The following is a 15,745-nucleotide window of genomic DNA, read 5'->3' as shown; positions in this document are numbered from 1 at the left end:
GAAAAAACTTAATGCCAAAAAGTAAATGTTGGGGTCAACGGTTTTGTGCTCATGGTTTTGAAACACATGGTTTAGCTAATAGCACTTCAATGGTTTTGTGTGAGCTTCATTTTATAAAAGCAAGTACATGTTTAGTGGTTAGATTGGTTATCATATCTGTTGAGTGCATATGTTTTGTGAAACATGGCATGGGATGATCCATTATGCTTGAACACATGGAGGGTGCCTTGAAGGAGCCTGATGTTTCACAAATATTTATAGAAATTCCATGTGTAGTGTGATGAATAATATATTAATAAATTGAGGGTGGATGCTTTTGGAGGTTGGATTTTTCTCTCATGAAGGATTTTCAAGAGCATATATTGTGTCATCTTAATGGTATTTTTGTTTATTCTTTTGTATGGTGGATCTGAATACTTGTTTGCATATTTTTCTCTCTTGGGGTTGTGTATAAATATTTTTATTGCTACAATTTTTTTTCCTTTCAGTGAAGTGTGCATTTTTGTTATATTCATATATGGCAAATACAATCAATAGAAGGTGATAATGAATGTCTCCTCCTTAGGGAGGTCCAGCTGAATGGTAATGTCATAATCAAATTCAGTAGGGCTGTGACTTTGAGAGTACATGCATTAATGGCTTCAGTACGAATTTAGACATGAGAGTATGTTTATTAACTGTGTTACTGGTTTTGGTACAAATATAATTTAAAACATAAATGATGAATAGTATAAAATACTCATTGTTCAAACTTCAAGTTCAATATTAAAATAAAAATAAAAAATTTAACAATCAATTTTCACCATTATAAGAACAAGAAGTGCTACTGCCACTTGCATTAGAAGTGTGCTCACTTTTGAACTCAACTGTAACATGTTGGAAAGTGGAAGCATCCAAGTCAATTTGCTTTATCTCCATATCCACAGCTTCATGGGGGCCTGGGGATAGTGCTCCCAATAGGACCAAGGGATAGTGCCCCTCGTGCTCCTTGTTGTGATACAGGGTGGGATTGAGGGGCACAGCCGCTGCCACCAAGCCCAAATGAAGAGCTTCAAAACTACATAGATCTTCATGGCACACACAATTTTCATAAATTTTTTAAAGGTGTCAAATATGGAATTTAAAAAAAAAAAGAAAAAAAAGTAGAAAAATGGACGGATTTGCCTTGGGTAGGATGCGACATCAAATATGGAATTTTTTTTTAAAAGAAAAAAAAAGTAGAAAAGGAGGACAGATTTGCCCTAGGTTCCCTTGGATCCTACCTGGGTTCACCGTGATCTTGCCTAGGTTTGCCATAGATGAAACCAACCTCACGCACCTGTGACCTCCTTGTACCTGCAAGCAGATCAGTCCAGATAATAGATCTGGTTCGAATTGAAAATGGATCTGACTGGTCTGCAAGGTGGACCTATTAACATAATTAATGGCTGCTGTGCAGGTATATACATTGATACATTTTTTAAGTTGTCCCCAGCAATATTCACTGACCTTATTAAGATCCTCCCAAGAAGGGAACAATGAAAAATACCTTAGTATCACAGCCTTGATAATATAAAACTTTAGAATTAAGAATTAAAAAATGACAGCCTTACTGCCGTCTAGTTATACAATCTGACAGTCATATTCTCTTATCATGCTCAAACATGTTTTGGCTCTTATTTCCAGCCCAACAAGGATGATGATGATCGACAATTTGATTTTTTGACCTTCACAGAGGAACTAGATACAAATAATAGTTTAGGTTTTGAGGAAGAATAACAATTTTACGATAGAACAGAGCAGAAGAAATCATCAGCGCATTTTATCAATCGATTGTCTCAGCATCTATTCAGTTAACATTTATAGTGAGAAAACACTTTGTATGCAGTCAATAAATATTGATTATGGTTTTTAAGGTAGCCAAATATCGCATTGGTGCATTTCTATATTTGAAATGTTTTCTATATATGATTTGAAACATATGCTCTAAGTCACCAGGTTCGGCCGAATTTCTTCCTTGAAGTTCGAAATTTGCCGAACTTAAAACAGTCTATAAAATTCACCAAAAATTCGGTCAAATTCGCATCAAATTCGTATGGAAAAATAGGGATGACGTGTTTGCAGAAAAAGTTTTTTTTTCCTTGCGTTTTTTAGGGTTTCATCGAGTTTTTTTAATAAATACAGCGGCAAACATAGCAACACACATCAGTTGCTCGATTTGCAGTCGTGAGTTGCATTGAGGTTGCGAGTTGCATTCAGATCGCGGATGCATCAGTTATTTTAAAGTTCTAAAGTCTTTGACTGTTATTCTACCTTTTTGACAAAAGAACATCTTTGCAATCGTGAAAGCATATGTTTCCTATGGCTTATATTTTATAAATGTGTCATCTTTTTGTAATGATTTCAAATCTATTTATCAATGTTAAACTATTTAGGCAATTTAAAAAGACATTACATATATTTATTAAAAATTTTAAAAAATTACATAAGGCGAATTTAATTCGAATTTTATACATTTCGAATTTTTTCCTTGTCCAACTTCATTTGAATTTCAAAGCTGTCGAACTTGGAATTCGAATTCAAACCTGGTGACTTAGCATATGCTTGTTTGCCTCATCTTAGACTGTTTATTCGAAGCTAATTTGAAATTATTCTTATTGTATATGCAGCTTGAGGCACATTTATATGAACTTCAGATGCAAGTGGAAGGCCTGATTGGGGTAAATAAGGACTTGGAACTAAGGTTGGATGTTGCTATTAAAAATTACAGGAGAACAGAAAATCAGCTTTCTGAAGCTGAAGAAGAGGAAGATAGAGCACTCGAAAAGATCCTACTTCTAGAGACCAGGGTAAATTGTGTTGTTTCCATCTTGAAGTGCCTTTTTGAACTTATAGGACGTGCCAATTACAGTAGATAGATCATTTTAAGTTAGCATCAAATGTTACATCTTCATACTTTCCTGTGATTATTATGATGTTTGAGAGCTCAATTTTGATCTTTTGGAAACAAGCAATTCAACTTGAAAATGAAACGGCCACGTATAAGCACAAAATGTCTTCTAATGGAGTGTGTATAATGCAAAAGTCAAAGAGATTCATGTGGAGTTAAAATTGAGTTGTAAGCAAATCTAGTCTGATCTTTAGTCTTTTGGAAACAAGCAATTCAAATTGAAAATGAAACGGCCATGTATAGGAACAAAATGTCTTCTAAGGGAGTGTGTTCATGCAAAAGTCAAAGATCACATTTATCAGTGATATGTAATACGTAAAGGTGAGAAACCTGGAAAACAATAATATCCAGCGAGTTTGAACTGTGAGAAAACAGAAATAACCTAGGATTGGATTTTGGGGCAAATTTCACTTTTTAGGTTATATAGATTTTAGTCAGCATGCATGAGTTTTTTCTATTGAATAATATACCTGTGGAAGCTTTATTTATAAAGTTGCCGCTGAAGGTAATTTGAAAGAACATAGCTTACTTGGAAGACTGTCTTCCCATTATGGCATCTAGTCCTAAATATATGCTATATACTATATAGTATATAGCTATGTTACCCCAAGTTTCTGGGACAGGGATGGCAGGGGACGGGGGTATGCGTTTCCATGACTGATTTTTTTTTGCCAATTTTGGGGACGGCTATATAAAAATAGGGAAAATTAAAATATATAGGGAAATGTAAAATATTCATATGAAAACATGGATAAAACATGCACATGTACAATATAGGACCTTAACATATAAGAACTAGCAGAGTTCTTATGGCAAATTTGTGTTAAATTGAGAGTCAAAGTCAAATTGCTTATAGAATTCATTGTCAAAATTCATTGTTTATATGCAGAATTTATGGGGACGTCTCCTAGGAGTCCCCTGTCCCTGGGACAGGAACGCCTGAGAAAAAGCCGGGGACGTGTCCCCGGGTAACAGAGGTATATAGTATTTGAGTCAACTTTACTAGAAAATATAATATTGGATACAAAGTGTGTGATCTATGCTCATACTGCTGGAGACATTAACTGGTAGTGGTTTATAAATGCCACATAATTTTCTTATATTGATACTCATGCTGGAACATACTTTGTTAAATAATATCATCGTGTAGACTTATCTATACTTTTTATTCAGGACTCTCTATGACAATTCTATCTCGAGATTAAAGCTTTTACTTTTTTTTGCTTATTGATTGTCCGGACTCTGTTATTGACTGGAAAGTATAATGCTCAAGTCCATTTGCAGTTTTATTTTACTAAAAATTTATTTTTTTACGTTGGGTTTGAATTAATGATAAGTTTTTGTGTAACTAATAATTGCCTGTAACATCGGCACAAAATTGAAAGAATTATGGAAACATTGGATAAAGCTATGCAGCCAAATTCAGTTGAATGTGATAAGCTCAAGTGATAAAAACATGTACGTTTCATTAGGGATCTGCAAACTCAAATCCCCAAGAGATATGATAAAGTATTGAAATTGGGTAAAATACTACGTTGTGGATAAATTTGACTGAAGTGACCTTCAGTGTGACATCTAAAGTCACGAAGGTCATGCACAAGAAATCTATCAAAAAAATAAAAATAAATCCAATGTAGGCTAATCCATGTGATTACAGAAAATTTCATTCCGTGAGATTGATTATAAGGATATAATCAGTGAAGACTGAGAAACAAAACTTTTACATCTTTGAAATTTGTACGAATTCTGAACTTCAGAGTGGTATTGGGACTAGAAATTATCTTATGAATTGTTACAGATGGCTTTAAAATCTGGGTGAGCAGTAGCACCATATATCTCCAAAGACATCAACCATTCCCTTCTCTTCCTAGTCAAGTACCACGGGCAAACTACCTATGATCAATCCCCTAAAAAATAAACTACCGCTAGTGTTGTTCAAACTTCAAACCATAAACCTTTACTAACGTACTTTACACCCAAGACTGGAAGGGTTCTGGACTTCTTAATTCTGTCCTCAAAAAATATTATTAGCATTCTCCTTCAGCTTCAGGCTTTGAGTTGGAAGATTATGTCTGTTTCCCCAAATTGCTTCTTCTATATATATTCTTTGTATAGTTATTTTTGTAAAATTATGTACACAAAGAAGTTCTACGCCATGCATGGATTTTTTAATTATGCCATCCTTTCTATGGTGGTTATTACTTTCTCTTTGTTTTGATTCTGTTAATAATGCCAAATTTAGTTTTCTCTGCATTTCAGCATTATTTCAAATTTCTGCTTTCGTAGATAGAGAAATAGAAGCCAAGAACCTGAGGCTCAGTAAAGTAGAAGAGAGAGTACTTATTATATATTTTGATTGTTTCTTAATAATGCCAATTTTCTTTTCATTTCAGCAATATTTCAAATTTCTGTTTTTGTAGATAAGAGAAATAGAAGCTGAGAACCTGAGGCTTAGAGAAGTAGAAAAGAGAGCACTTCTTGAGGCTGCAGCAGCCAATAATGATGAAGTAAGCAATATGAAAGAACCTAACGGCAATGGAATTAGGAAACATCTTAGTAATTTGGAAGGTGAAGATTGGTATGGCTCTGAACTGGGAGATATCTTTGAAAAAAAAGGTAAGATCCTTAGTGATTATCTCATTGACAAAGGGAGAAGTCTTCCTAGCTATGAAAAGAGGACTGAAGGTATAGATCCTCTCCTTGAGAGCAAGATGAAATCATCGGGTCATTTCTCATTTCCAAAGAAACAAGAAATAAATGATGTAGTGATCTACCAATGGAGGGGGGCTGCAATAGCACAGAGTACTTTCAGTGCCTGTCTTTCCCTTCTTGTTGGCATGATAACGTGGGAGGCTCAAGATCCTTGCATGCCACTAGTAATTGCTTTGTTTATTGTGGTAGGCATGTCCTTGAATAGCGTTGTAAAATTCTTCTCAAGAATTGAAAACAGGCCAGGTTCTGATGCTGTTGCATTGTTGAGCTTCAACTGGTTTATTCTCGGAACTCTCGCATCTCCAACACTGCCAAATGTTGCTCGCTTGCTGGTTCCTTGCCTATCTGATTTTGGCCATCGAATGGCCAACTGGTTTGGTTTTCAACAGTAGTGGATATTGTACAAAAGTGTTTTGTTTCCTTTCCATGCAAAGTGTTGATATGCTTGTATGATTGGATACTAGCATAATGCTTCTCCTTTCTAAGCTCATGCATGTATTTGGGCGATAGCAGAACAGATTTTTCCTTTCTAAATTCATATATGTACCCTTTTCTCCATTTCATACAATATAGAAACCTACTGATTTGTAAAGAGGATTTTTGTAAACAATAAACAAGTCTCTCCGATTGTAGTGTGAGTCCCGTGTCTTATTTTTATGTTTAGCAGACTTGTATGGAGCAATAACAAGAACTTTCTGAATTTGTGCGGCTTACTAGGCAAGCAATGCCTTACTGTATTGGGGTCTGACTATGATCTGAGTATTGTTGGTTCGGAATGGATAAAATTCATCAAGCTAAAAATTTAAAATTGCTTCAAAGCAATGGAACATCACATCAGTTTCATCTTTTTGTCCCGTTTCCGTACTTTTGTCAGTGAATTTACATTATGGTTAACTAATGCTACACTTTCAGTTTTGATAAGGGTAATCATTGTATTAATGGGAATTTCTGAACTCTCGAGTGGATACTAGCATGCAGTGTACGGTTTGATTTTCCTTAGCCTGAGCAAAGAAGTTCAATCAAAACCTGCATTCTGGTTGCTAATGCTAGGTATACAAACCATGCATTACCGTATTGATTGTCCTATTTTCGTGAACTAAAGGATCCGTGGTAGGAGTTAAATTGCTACTTCTTAGTTTCCAAAGCTTATGTGCATTCACTGAGACTGCTTATTTCTGAAGTCCTTTCCTTGATAAGAAGACAACCTGAGATCTCTATTGCATCAATAACGTTACTCTACGTTAAGAATGGTTGGGGTATCGAAGACCAAAATGAAAAGTAAAAAAAAAAAGGACAAATTTAAATTTTCAAATTTTCTCTTTTCTTGGAAGCTTTTTGAAAATACCTTACTTGAAGAATCGCACTTCAGACATCGACTTTCTTTCAGCTTACATGCCAGGTCCCGGGAGGGTGGTTGTGTGCCAAAGTTGCTGGATATTTGCATCTTTTCTTGTATATTTTATTTTCAAACTAAGGGTTTAGTATGCTCAGTATCAAAAGGATATAGATCAAAGTCATCATTTGATTTCACGTGGTGGAGTCACTCCTATTAGGGACATCATGTGTAAGAGCTTCGACTCTCATGAACTTCATGATAAATATGCAATGTTTTTGCTGTGGTTTATAAATGCATCCAAGTTGGAATGCTCAGGGATTATATGCAATGTTTTTGCTGTGGTTTATAAATGCATCCAAGTTGGAATGCTCAGGGATTATATGCAATCTTTTTGCTTTGGTTTAATATAAAAAAAAAAAAAAGGAATAGTAAGTACTAAAGTCTTTTTAAAATAAAATAAAATAAAAAATGTTTATTTGTAATATAACCTTGATTCCAAGAGATTTGAGGAATGAATATAATCGTGCCCATGGAGGTACCACCATATATGAGTATCAAGCACAAATACTATATCTTGTCTTGAGATGAACTGGCCAAATTCTTTCCTAACATTATCTACCAACTTTTAGACATAAGAAGCTTCATAATGCCAACTTGCACCCATTAGCAACTTTGCTATCTCTATATGGTATAGATCTCCATAGAGATCTCCATAGAAAAGAAAGTATCTACTTGATAAATTTAATTTGAACCAATTACAAACAAGGTTTTATTTTTGTTTTTAAAAAATATTTTTATATTATTAAAATTAGTTTTTTTTATCATGGTGCCAATACAACTTTTGTTGTTATAAGCGGATTTTTCGGAAATCTAAAACAAATGATGTTGATTTTCTGACAACCATTTAGGTGGGAATATAGGTACCGATTAATTTGAATCCTGTAATTTTTGATATTCTAGTAGTCTATCTACTTGAATCTTGTAATTTTTGATATTCTAGTAGTCCATTAATTTGAATCCTGTAATTTTTGATATTCTAGTAGTCTATCTACTTGAATCTTGTAATTTTTGATATTCTAGTAGTCCATCTATTTGAATCTTGTAATTTTTGATATTCTAGTAGTCCATCAATTGAAGTTGCTTCCAAAGGATTCCCCATAAAACAAAAATTTATAATATAAAAATTTGTCAATTAAAACATATCACAATGAGGGCAACCAACCATTTTTTCTGGTAGCTAAATACCAAGCATATCAGTAGTTTGGTATTAAATATTTAGATTAATTAGTTTTATTGATGTTTTTTATAAAAATATTATCATATAATTTTATTTTTTTTAATTAATATACATAAAAAATTAAAAAGTCATTAATCTTGAACTATGATATATTATGAATTATATTTTATTTTTTAATATATATAATTTATTAAATGATATAATCAAAATTAAAACCTCTTATGTAATTTTTTAAAATAAAATGAATAGGATTTACAGCATATCAGTAGTTTGGTATTAAATATTTAGATTAATTAGTTTTATTGATGTATTAGGAATTATATTTTATTTTTTTAATATATATAATTTATTAAATGATATAATCAAAATTAAAACCTCTTATGTAATTTTTAAAAATAAAATGAATAGGATTTACATTTTAGTTTTTAGAATATTAATAAATATAATATTAATTAATATTTTCAAGAAAATAATTGATTTCTTTAAGTAGATAATATTTTTTTAAATAAAATAAATAGAATGGAGAATTTAATTTTTAGAATCATTTAAACAATAATATTGAATTAATGAATATAATAATAAATTAAACAAATAATATTAATATTTAGTAATAAATATAAATTTATATATAAAATATTTATCATATATTGATAAGATCTCAATTGAAAAAATATTTATATCATTTTATAAAATAAATTGAATAATATTTTTTATTATTAAATATTATTTACTTACAAATAAATTATTTACTTAAAAATATTAAAAATCATCTACTCTCACATTTACTTGAGATGTTTAAAACTTAGAACTGTAAGAACTATAAAAAAATAAAAAAATGCGACTTCTGCATTTTATGGAAGCTTGACTTTACCCAAATCATTTCCGATAACAATTGTCATATTAAAAAATGAAATCATTGTTTACCTATTTTCCCGCACATTATTTTTTATTTTAATTATTATAATTTTTAAAATATAATAATTATTCAAATTAAATCATAATTATTATTAAAACTATACTAAAAACAAGGCAAGTACTTGTTTTAGAGGCTATGAATGATTTTATGTACATTGACTAACACATTTCATCTCACTATCTTATCATTTTTCATCAATTCACTTATCTATATATTAGACAAATAATTTTAATTATTTGGTTAAGTTGAAAAAAAAAAAACCACCATTAAATCTCTTCATTTACATTAAATAAATATTTTATTATTATTTGATTAATTCTTCAATATATTTTTTTCCTTCACATTAATTAATTATTTCATTCATTCATTAATACATTTTTGTACATTAATTAAATATTTTTTAATTAAGCTAACATTATATCATTTAGTTTATATTAATTAAATAATTATTAATAGTTTAATTAATTTATCAATTTATTCTTTACACCATTAATTTTTTTGAATAAAGGGGTAATTTTTTTATTAATAATCAGAAACAAGCATTACATAAGAAGCCCAGAGTCCCCATGATCCAGGGAAGAACTACAAGCAAATAAAGTCATCATCCAACTTCATAACTATCCATATCCTCAGCAAGGATCTTATGCAAATCCTGACATTAATCTTGGGAAAGATGCCCCCAACCCTCAACTTTCCATTCATCACCATGTTCTGAAGCCCACTTAGCCAAGCAATTAGCTGCTCTATTCCATTCACGAGGAATGTGGATGAAAGACACCTTATCCATCATGGCATTAATCTCCAAAATCTGGTGAACAATCCCTTCCAGTTGCCAATTAATCCCAACCACCTTCTGCTCAATTAACATATTAACAATAATCTGCGAGTCTAATTCACATATAGCCTTATGCCACCCCAATGCATAAGCTCGCTCTAGAGCATAGAGAATTGCTAATCCCTCCATGAAATTATTAGCCTGATGTCCTTTGTGTACTGAAAAGAAGAAAACCACCTCCCCCAAATGGTCCCTACCAACACCTCCAATGCCATCAGTGTTGATCTTTAAGAAATCATCCTAGGGTGGCAACCATCTTCCCACCCTTTGAACCTTCTTCATAGCACGTTTGCCTCTCTTGACACAAGCAGAAACATGAGACAACTCCTGTAAACCCATCCTACTCACAATTTCAGTCTCTCTTCTTTCCAGAGGAAAATTCACCTCACATTTAGCTTCCACCGTCTCTTGGATCATTCCTATTATTCTATACCACATTTGTTGAACTATCAGCCAGACTTCCTGAAAAATCCTCTGGTTCCTCTCTAACCAGATCTACCAAAGTATGAAAATGGGACCTATGTGCCACACAGTCTGGAGAAAAGAGGACAAAGTAGGAGGCTTACCCATATTGCTCCAAAAATCCACCAAAGAATCTGCATGAATACAAGGGTGTTTCCACCCCCCCCACTAGTAATGCCGGATATGCATCAAAAAGGGGCATCTGAAGAACAAGTGTGAAGAATCCTCCTCCCCATTACCACACAAAACACAGATGGAGGGACCATGAAACCATTTCTTGCGAATATTGTCCCAAGTCAGACATCTATTCAAAGCCAAAGTCCAAGAAAAACCATTGCACTTCGGCCAAGAGAATTTATTCCAGACATATTTCCACTAGTGTACTTTCCTCCCCTCCAATCTACGGGTCAACAGCTCCTTGTATCCACTGGCAACAATAAAAACACCCTTAGGATTTGGGGACCACGCAAGTCTATCCCTATCCTTGAGAGGGCTATAGTGTCTACTAGCCAAAATGCCATGAAGCTCAACGTAGTCTTCCTCCAAACCAACAGTCGGTCATTCATCAGGCTTCTTCCACCGCACCATCTCCAATTGCCCACACCTATAGCCCGATTTAAAGTCGCTCACTCGAGACCACCCTGCCTCAAGGAACCTCTGACAAAGATTCATTAAATTAGGAAACTGATTAATAATGGAAGGGTAGCCATCCCAAGAATCCGACCAAAAAAGCATCTCTTCCCCCCTCTTATAGATCCAAAATAAACCTTCCTTTATTAGTGCAACCCCTTTCTTAAATGTGCTCCAAATTGTGGAACCTTTTCCCACGAGCAAATATCTTGGGATTTCCTTCTTTGAAATTCTCTGCATATACTTGTAAGACAAAATTCTAGCCTAGCATTGGTCTTGTTCCACACATCACCTCCAGTACAATTTTGCCACCAAAGCCACCCCAAATAATGAGGATTGTCTTAAGCAAAGCCCACCCAACTGTTTTGGGCTACACACCAAGTCCCACTTGACAAGACACCATTTAGAGGAGGACAAGTTGCCTGCCCATAAAAATTGCCTTTCTAAGGAATCCAATTCCTTTACAAACCACATTGGTGCCACTTGAAGCATACCCCTATAAATTGGGAGAGCTTGAACCACCAACTTGATCAATTGAACCTGTCCAGCGAAGGATAACCATCTGTGCATCCAATGTTCAACCTTCATGCAAAATTTGTCCAGAATACACTGCCAAGATTCCTTGAGAGGATTTCTAGTAGAGATAGGAATACCCAAGTAAGTCAAAGGAAGAGAGCCAAACTGGAATCTCAAGATGTGAGCAATCCACAACTGAATAGACCTTAGAGTGTTGAAGAAGAAGATGAAAGATTTATCTTCATTGATCAACTGACCAAAAGCAGCAAGATAGACATCCAAGACTTTACGCAAATTTATGGCTTCACTAATCCTAGCCACACCCATTAGTGTCCTATCATCCACAAACTGCAAGTGAGACTGAGGAGGAATATCATTACCCCAACTCCAACCATGAATAATACCCATCCCCACATTGTACTTAATCAATCTCCCCAGACCCTCAGCTAGAAGGATAAATAAGTACGGGGAAAGAGGGTCTCCCTGTCGAAGACCCCTGGAAGCGCCAAACAACTCAGTATGATATCCATTGATTAGCATAGAGAATGAGGTAGACAAAACACAACTCATCACCCATTGGATCCATTCAGCAACAAAACCAAAAGCCCTAAGGATCTTCTGAAGGAAGGACCATCGAACTCTATCATAAGCCTTTGCCATGTCCAGCTTGATAAACATAGATTTTTCTTTAGAAGTAGCCATAGAGTGAATGGTCTTAGTAGCAATGACCACTCCATCCAAGATTTGATAACCCTCAACAAAACCACTCTGCTCCTCATAAATGAGGCCCCCAAGCCATTTCTTCAGCCTTTCCACTATCATCTTAGAGATTATCTTGTAAATCACATTACAAAGAGATTTTGGGCGGAATTAACTTAATCGATCAGCCCCATCACACTTGGGGATGAGAGTAATGAAAGTCGCATTCAATGCCCAAAGCATCTGTTTATTCCTCTAGGACTCTTGGACCACCTCTAATAAATCCAATTTGATAATATCCCATAATTCTTGATAGAATTCAATCGGAAACACATTCGTTCCTGGAGCCTTCCCCTTCTTCATATGAAAAACAATCCTCTCAAGTTCATCCAACAAAATAGGTCCCATAAGATGCTCATTCATCTCCGGAGTAACTAAAGAAGGAATACACACCAGAACTTGAGCTTCCTCTTCAGACTCCCCCTGAGAGTACTCATTGAATAAGGATTGAAAGTACTGCATAGACTCCCCTTGAGAGTACTCATTGATTAAGGATTGAAAGTACTGCATAGACTCCCTATAAATCTCCTTCAAACATAAACACTGCTCACCTCTATCATTAAAAAGATTAGGGATGGTATTACCATGTCTTCTTACTTTCACCAAATTGAAGAAGAATGCAATATTCTTATCTCCTTCTTGAAGCCAATCAATCTGAGCTCTTTGTTTCCAGTAGATCTCCTCCCTAAGCTCCCACTCCTCTAGATCCTTAACTGCCATGTCTTCCTTCCTAAGCAAGGCATCTGACAATCCATGTTGGGTGAACTCACAATACTGGTTCCCACTTTTTGGTACAACTTGATTTTTGTTGAAATCATACATTTTTTAGAAAATATAATGATTTAAGCTTTAAGAGGTCCAATTTGAAGTAATTAATTGAAGAGAGTTAGATCAAAGGCTCTTAGATCAAAATTTATTGGATAAAACCTCTCTACTCCTAAATCATACTTGCAATGGAGTCTCCTTTGCATCTATCAAACACTGATAAAAAACCAATTTTACATTAGCTTTTGGGGGGTCAAATGAATTCATTTATAAGTTTTTTTTTTAAAAGTATTTAGTCCATATTATAAGCTTTCCAAATAGTATAATTTTTAATATATTTAATTACATTAATATATTTTTGTTTTATTTCTTATGAATATATAAGTTTTTCACCAAACATGAACTTCTTTGTTCAATGCAATGGGAAAAATAGTAAACTAATTCAAAAAAATTCTGAAAAATATATATGCCCTAGGTATTGATTTCTTCTTTCTAACAAAAAATAAATAAAATTGAATTTTGATATATATAGAACAAGTTATGTGTTCAAAACTACACCTATATCTAAATTATAATTAATCGGACTTCAAAACTAAATAAAATGAAAAATATTCAACATATCACTATCAAACCAACTGCATGCCCTAGGTATTGATGTTACAAAACCAAATTCAAAAGAATTAAGTTTTCATAATTTTTAGAAAAAAAGTTGTTTCAGGATGCACATCACTCCTAAAAAATATTGTTTGCTATAAAAAACTACTTTTTGAGGGAGATGGAAAAATCAAATAAATTTAATTCAAAAAAATTTGAAAAAAATATATTTAGAATCTACAAACAAGATGTTATAAATCACTAGTTTACATCATCTTTAAATTCTTAACGGTTTAAAAGTTATAAGTGTCAGAAAGTGAAGGTTTTTTTCAAAATGTTCATCTAAGTGTCAAAGTTGGTCAAAAAGTGGGAACCAATATTGTGAGTTCACCCTGCTCTCTTATCTCTCTCGTAATGCCATCCAACTCAAGTTGAGCAGCAACCTTAGCATGAAAAATATTACCAAAGCTCTGACGATTCCACCGTTTAAGATGAAACTTAACAAATTGCAGTTGTTTACCCAAAGTGTACATAGCAGTGCCATAAGGTGGCCTCCCTTTTCTCCACCACTCTACAACAAGTTCCTGCAAAGAAGAGTCACACAGCCTCATAAGTTGGAATTTGAATGAAGGAGCACGAGCCACTTGAGCAGAAGAAGACACAAGTTTAATGGGCCAGTGGTTTGATCCTCTCCAATCTAGGATCTCAGAGCATGTGGACCACCCTCCCAACCCAAAAACCAGAAACCAGGAAGTGAACCAGTCTCTCCACAATCCAATCCTCTCATATCCTCCGGTTGTTCTGAGTGAATAAACCATTACTGGGCTTGATGTCGACAAGATTCAAGTCTGATATACTATCTCGAAGAAGGATGGAATAAGGCACCAATCGCTTAACACCACCCTTCTTCTTACACAGCTCTAATATAGCATTGAAATCACCTGCCATAATCCACAGATGGAAAGGAGCTAACCTAGGCATAAAGATAATATGAGACCACAACTTCAGCTTACCAAGAAGATCAGTGGGGGCATAAATATTGGTAAGCAAGATGTACTCCCCAGTCTCAAGACTAGAAGCAATCTCGGATAAGGATGATTTGGAAGAAACCCACCATATAGGTCGAATCCTCAGGGGGTTCCAAAGGCAAGCCACACCTCCAGAGGAGCCATATTCCCCAATACACTGGTATTCTCCTCTCCCCCACAATTTTGGCACCAGACTAAACATACTCTCCACAGATAATTTAGTTTCCTGTAGGAAAATAACATTAGGTAAATGACTTGTTGGTGTAAATAAATATTCATTTTGGATATTATTACACTTTATTTAAGTTAACTTAGGAGAATGCATCTCTTTGTAGTTTGGATTTGAGACACTTAGGGAAGTGTACACATAGGGATAGAGCTTGTAGGAGAAATTCCACCTTTTGTGGTCTTATTTTGATGATTCGGTGGGTCATCCACCTCTTGTGGAATATTATATTATTTCTCCTACCTACCCCTAGTATTTCTTACCTACCCTTGTTTCTCATTGAGCCACATGTCATAATTGTGTTCTCGTACATCCATATGGCCTTGCCTATATAAGCAGGCCTATATTCATTGTATTGGTTAATCTATTTGATCATTTGCATATTGATGAGAATACAGTTTGTTCTTATCATTCTATTGTCTCTCTTTTTATGCTTTTCATTGTGCCCTTGATCTTGACAAAATCCTACATGGTATCAGAACTGTTGGGGCTTCATTGATTAGTTTTTTGGAGACATTTTGGAGGCTTCTATTTTTGGATTTGGGGATCTTCATTTTTTGGGGGCGTCATATAGCGATTTGGACATCACCGTTGAATTCGGGAGGTCATTTCCATGAATTTCGACTATAAAGTCGACCTATTTTGGTGAGAAATTTTTTTTGCCCATTTTGGCTATTATTGTACGGATTTCAAAATTTTTTTTAATATTTTCTGAAAATAAAAAAAAAAATCGAAAAAAAAAAAGGGTGCGATCAAATTTTTTTTTGAAAAAATTAAAAAAAAAATATTGTTTTTAGGGG

The 15,745-nt window shown here is 34.1% G+C and overlaps 1 protein-coding gene and 1 long non-coding RNA gene across 3 annotated transcripts in view; one reads left to right on the top strand and one right to left on the bottom strand.

Moving 5' to 3' along the window:
* The window catches only part of LOC131052175 (uncharacterized), a 32,616-nt gene extending 26,337 nt beyond the window's left edge, over window positions 1-6,279 (top strand). Inside the window, exons 3-4 of one of the 2 annotated variants that reach the window (XM_057986789.2) lie at window positions 2,649-2,828; window positions 5,350-6,279. In XM_057986789.2, the coding sequence (XP_057842772.2) occupies window positions 2,649-2,828; window positions 5,350-6,033 (864 nt within the window). In that variant the 3' untranslated portion in view covers window positions 6,034-6,279. The remainder of the gene's footprint in view (window positions 1-2,648; window positions 2,829-5,349) is intronic. The other variant, XM_057986790.2, reaches the window with a different exon arrangement.
* LOC131052176 (uncharacterized) overlaps window positions 1-7,247 on the bottom strand; it is a 33,796-nt gene extending 26,549 nt beyond the window's left edge. The window contains exon 1 of the long non-coding RNA XR_009107297.2: window positions 6,987-7,247. This is a non-coding gene — a long non-coding RNA (uncharacterized LOC131052176). The remainder of the gene's footprint in view (window positions 1-6,986) is intronic.
* Between the last annotated feature and the right edge of the window lie 8,498 nt (window positions 7,248-15,745).

The sequence above is a fragment of the Cryptomeria japonica genome, chromosome 2, assembly GCF_030272615.1.
Source record: "Cryptomeria japonica chromosome 2, Sugi_1.0, whole genome shotgun sequence".
Classification (NCBI taxonomy): Eukaryota; Viridiplantae; Streptophyta; class Pinopsida; order Cupressales; family Cupressaceae; genus Cryptomeria; species Cryptomeria japonica.
This window is presented reverse-complemented; position numbering and strand designations above follow the sequence as displayed.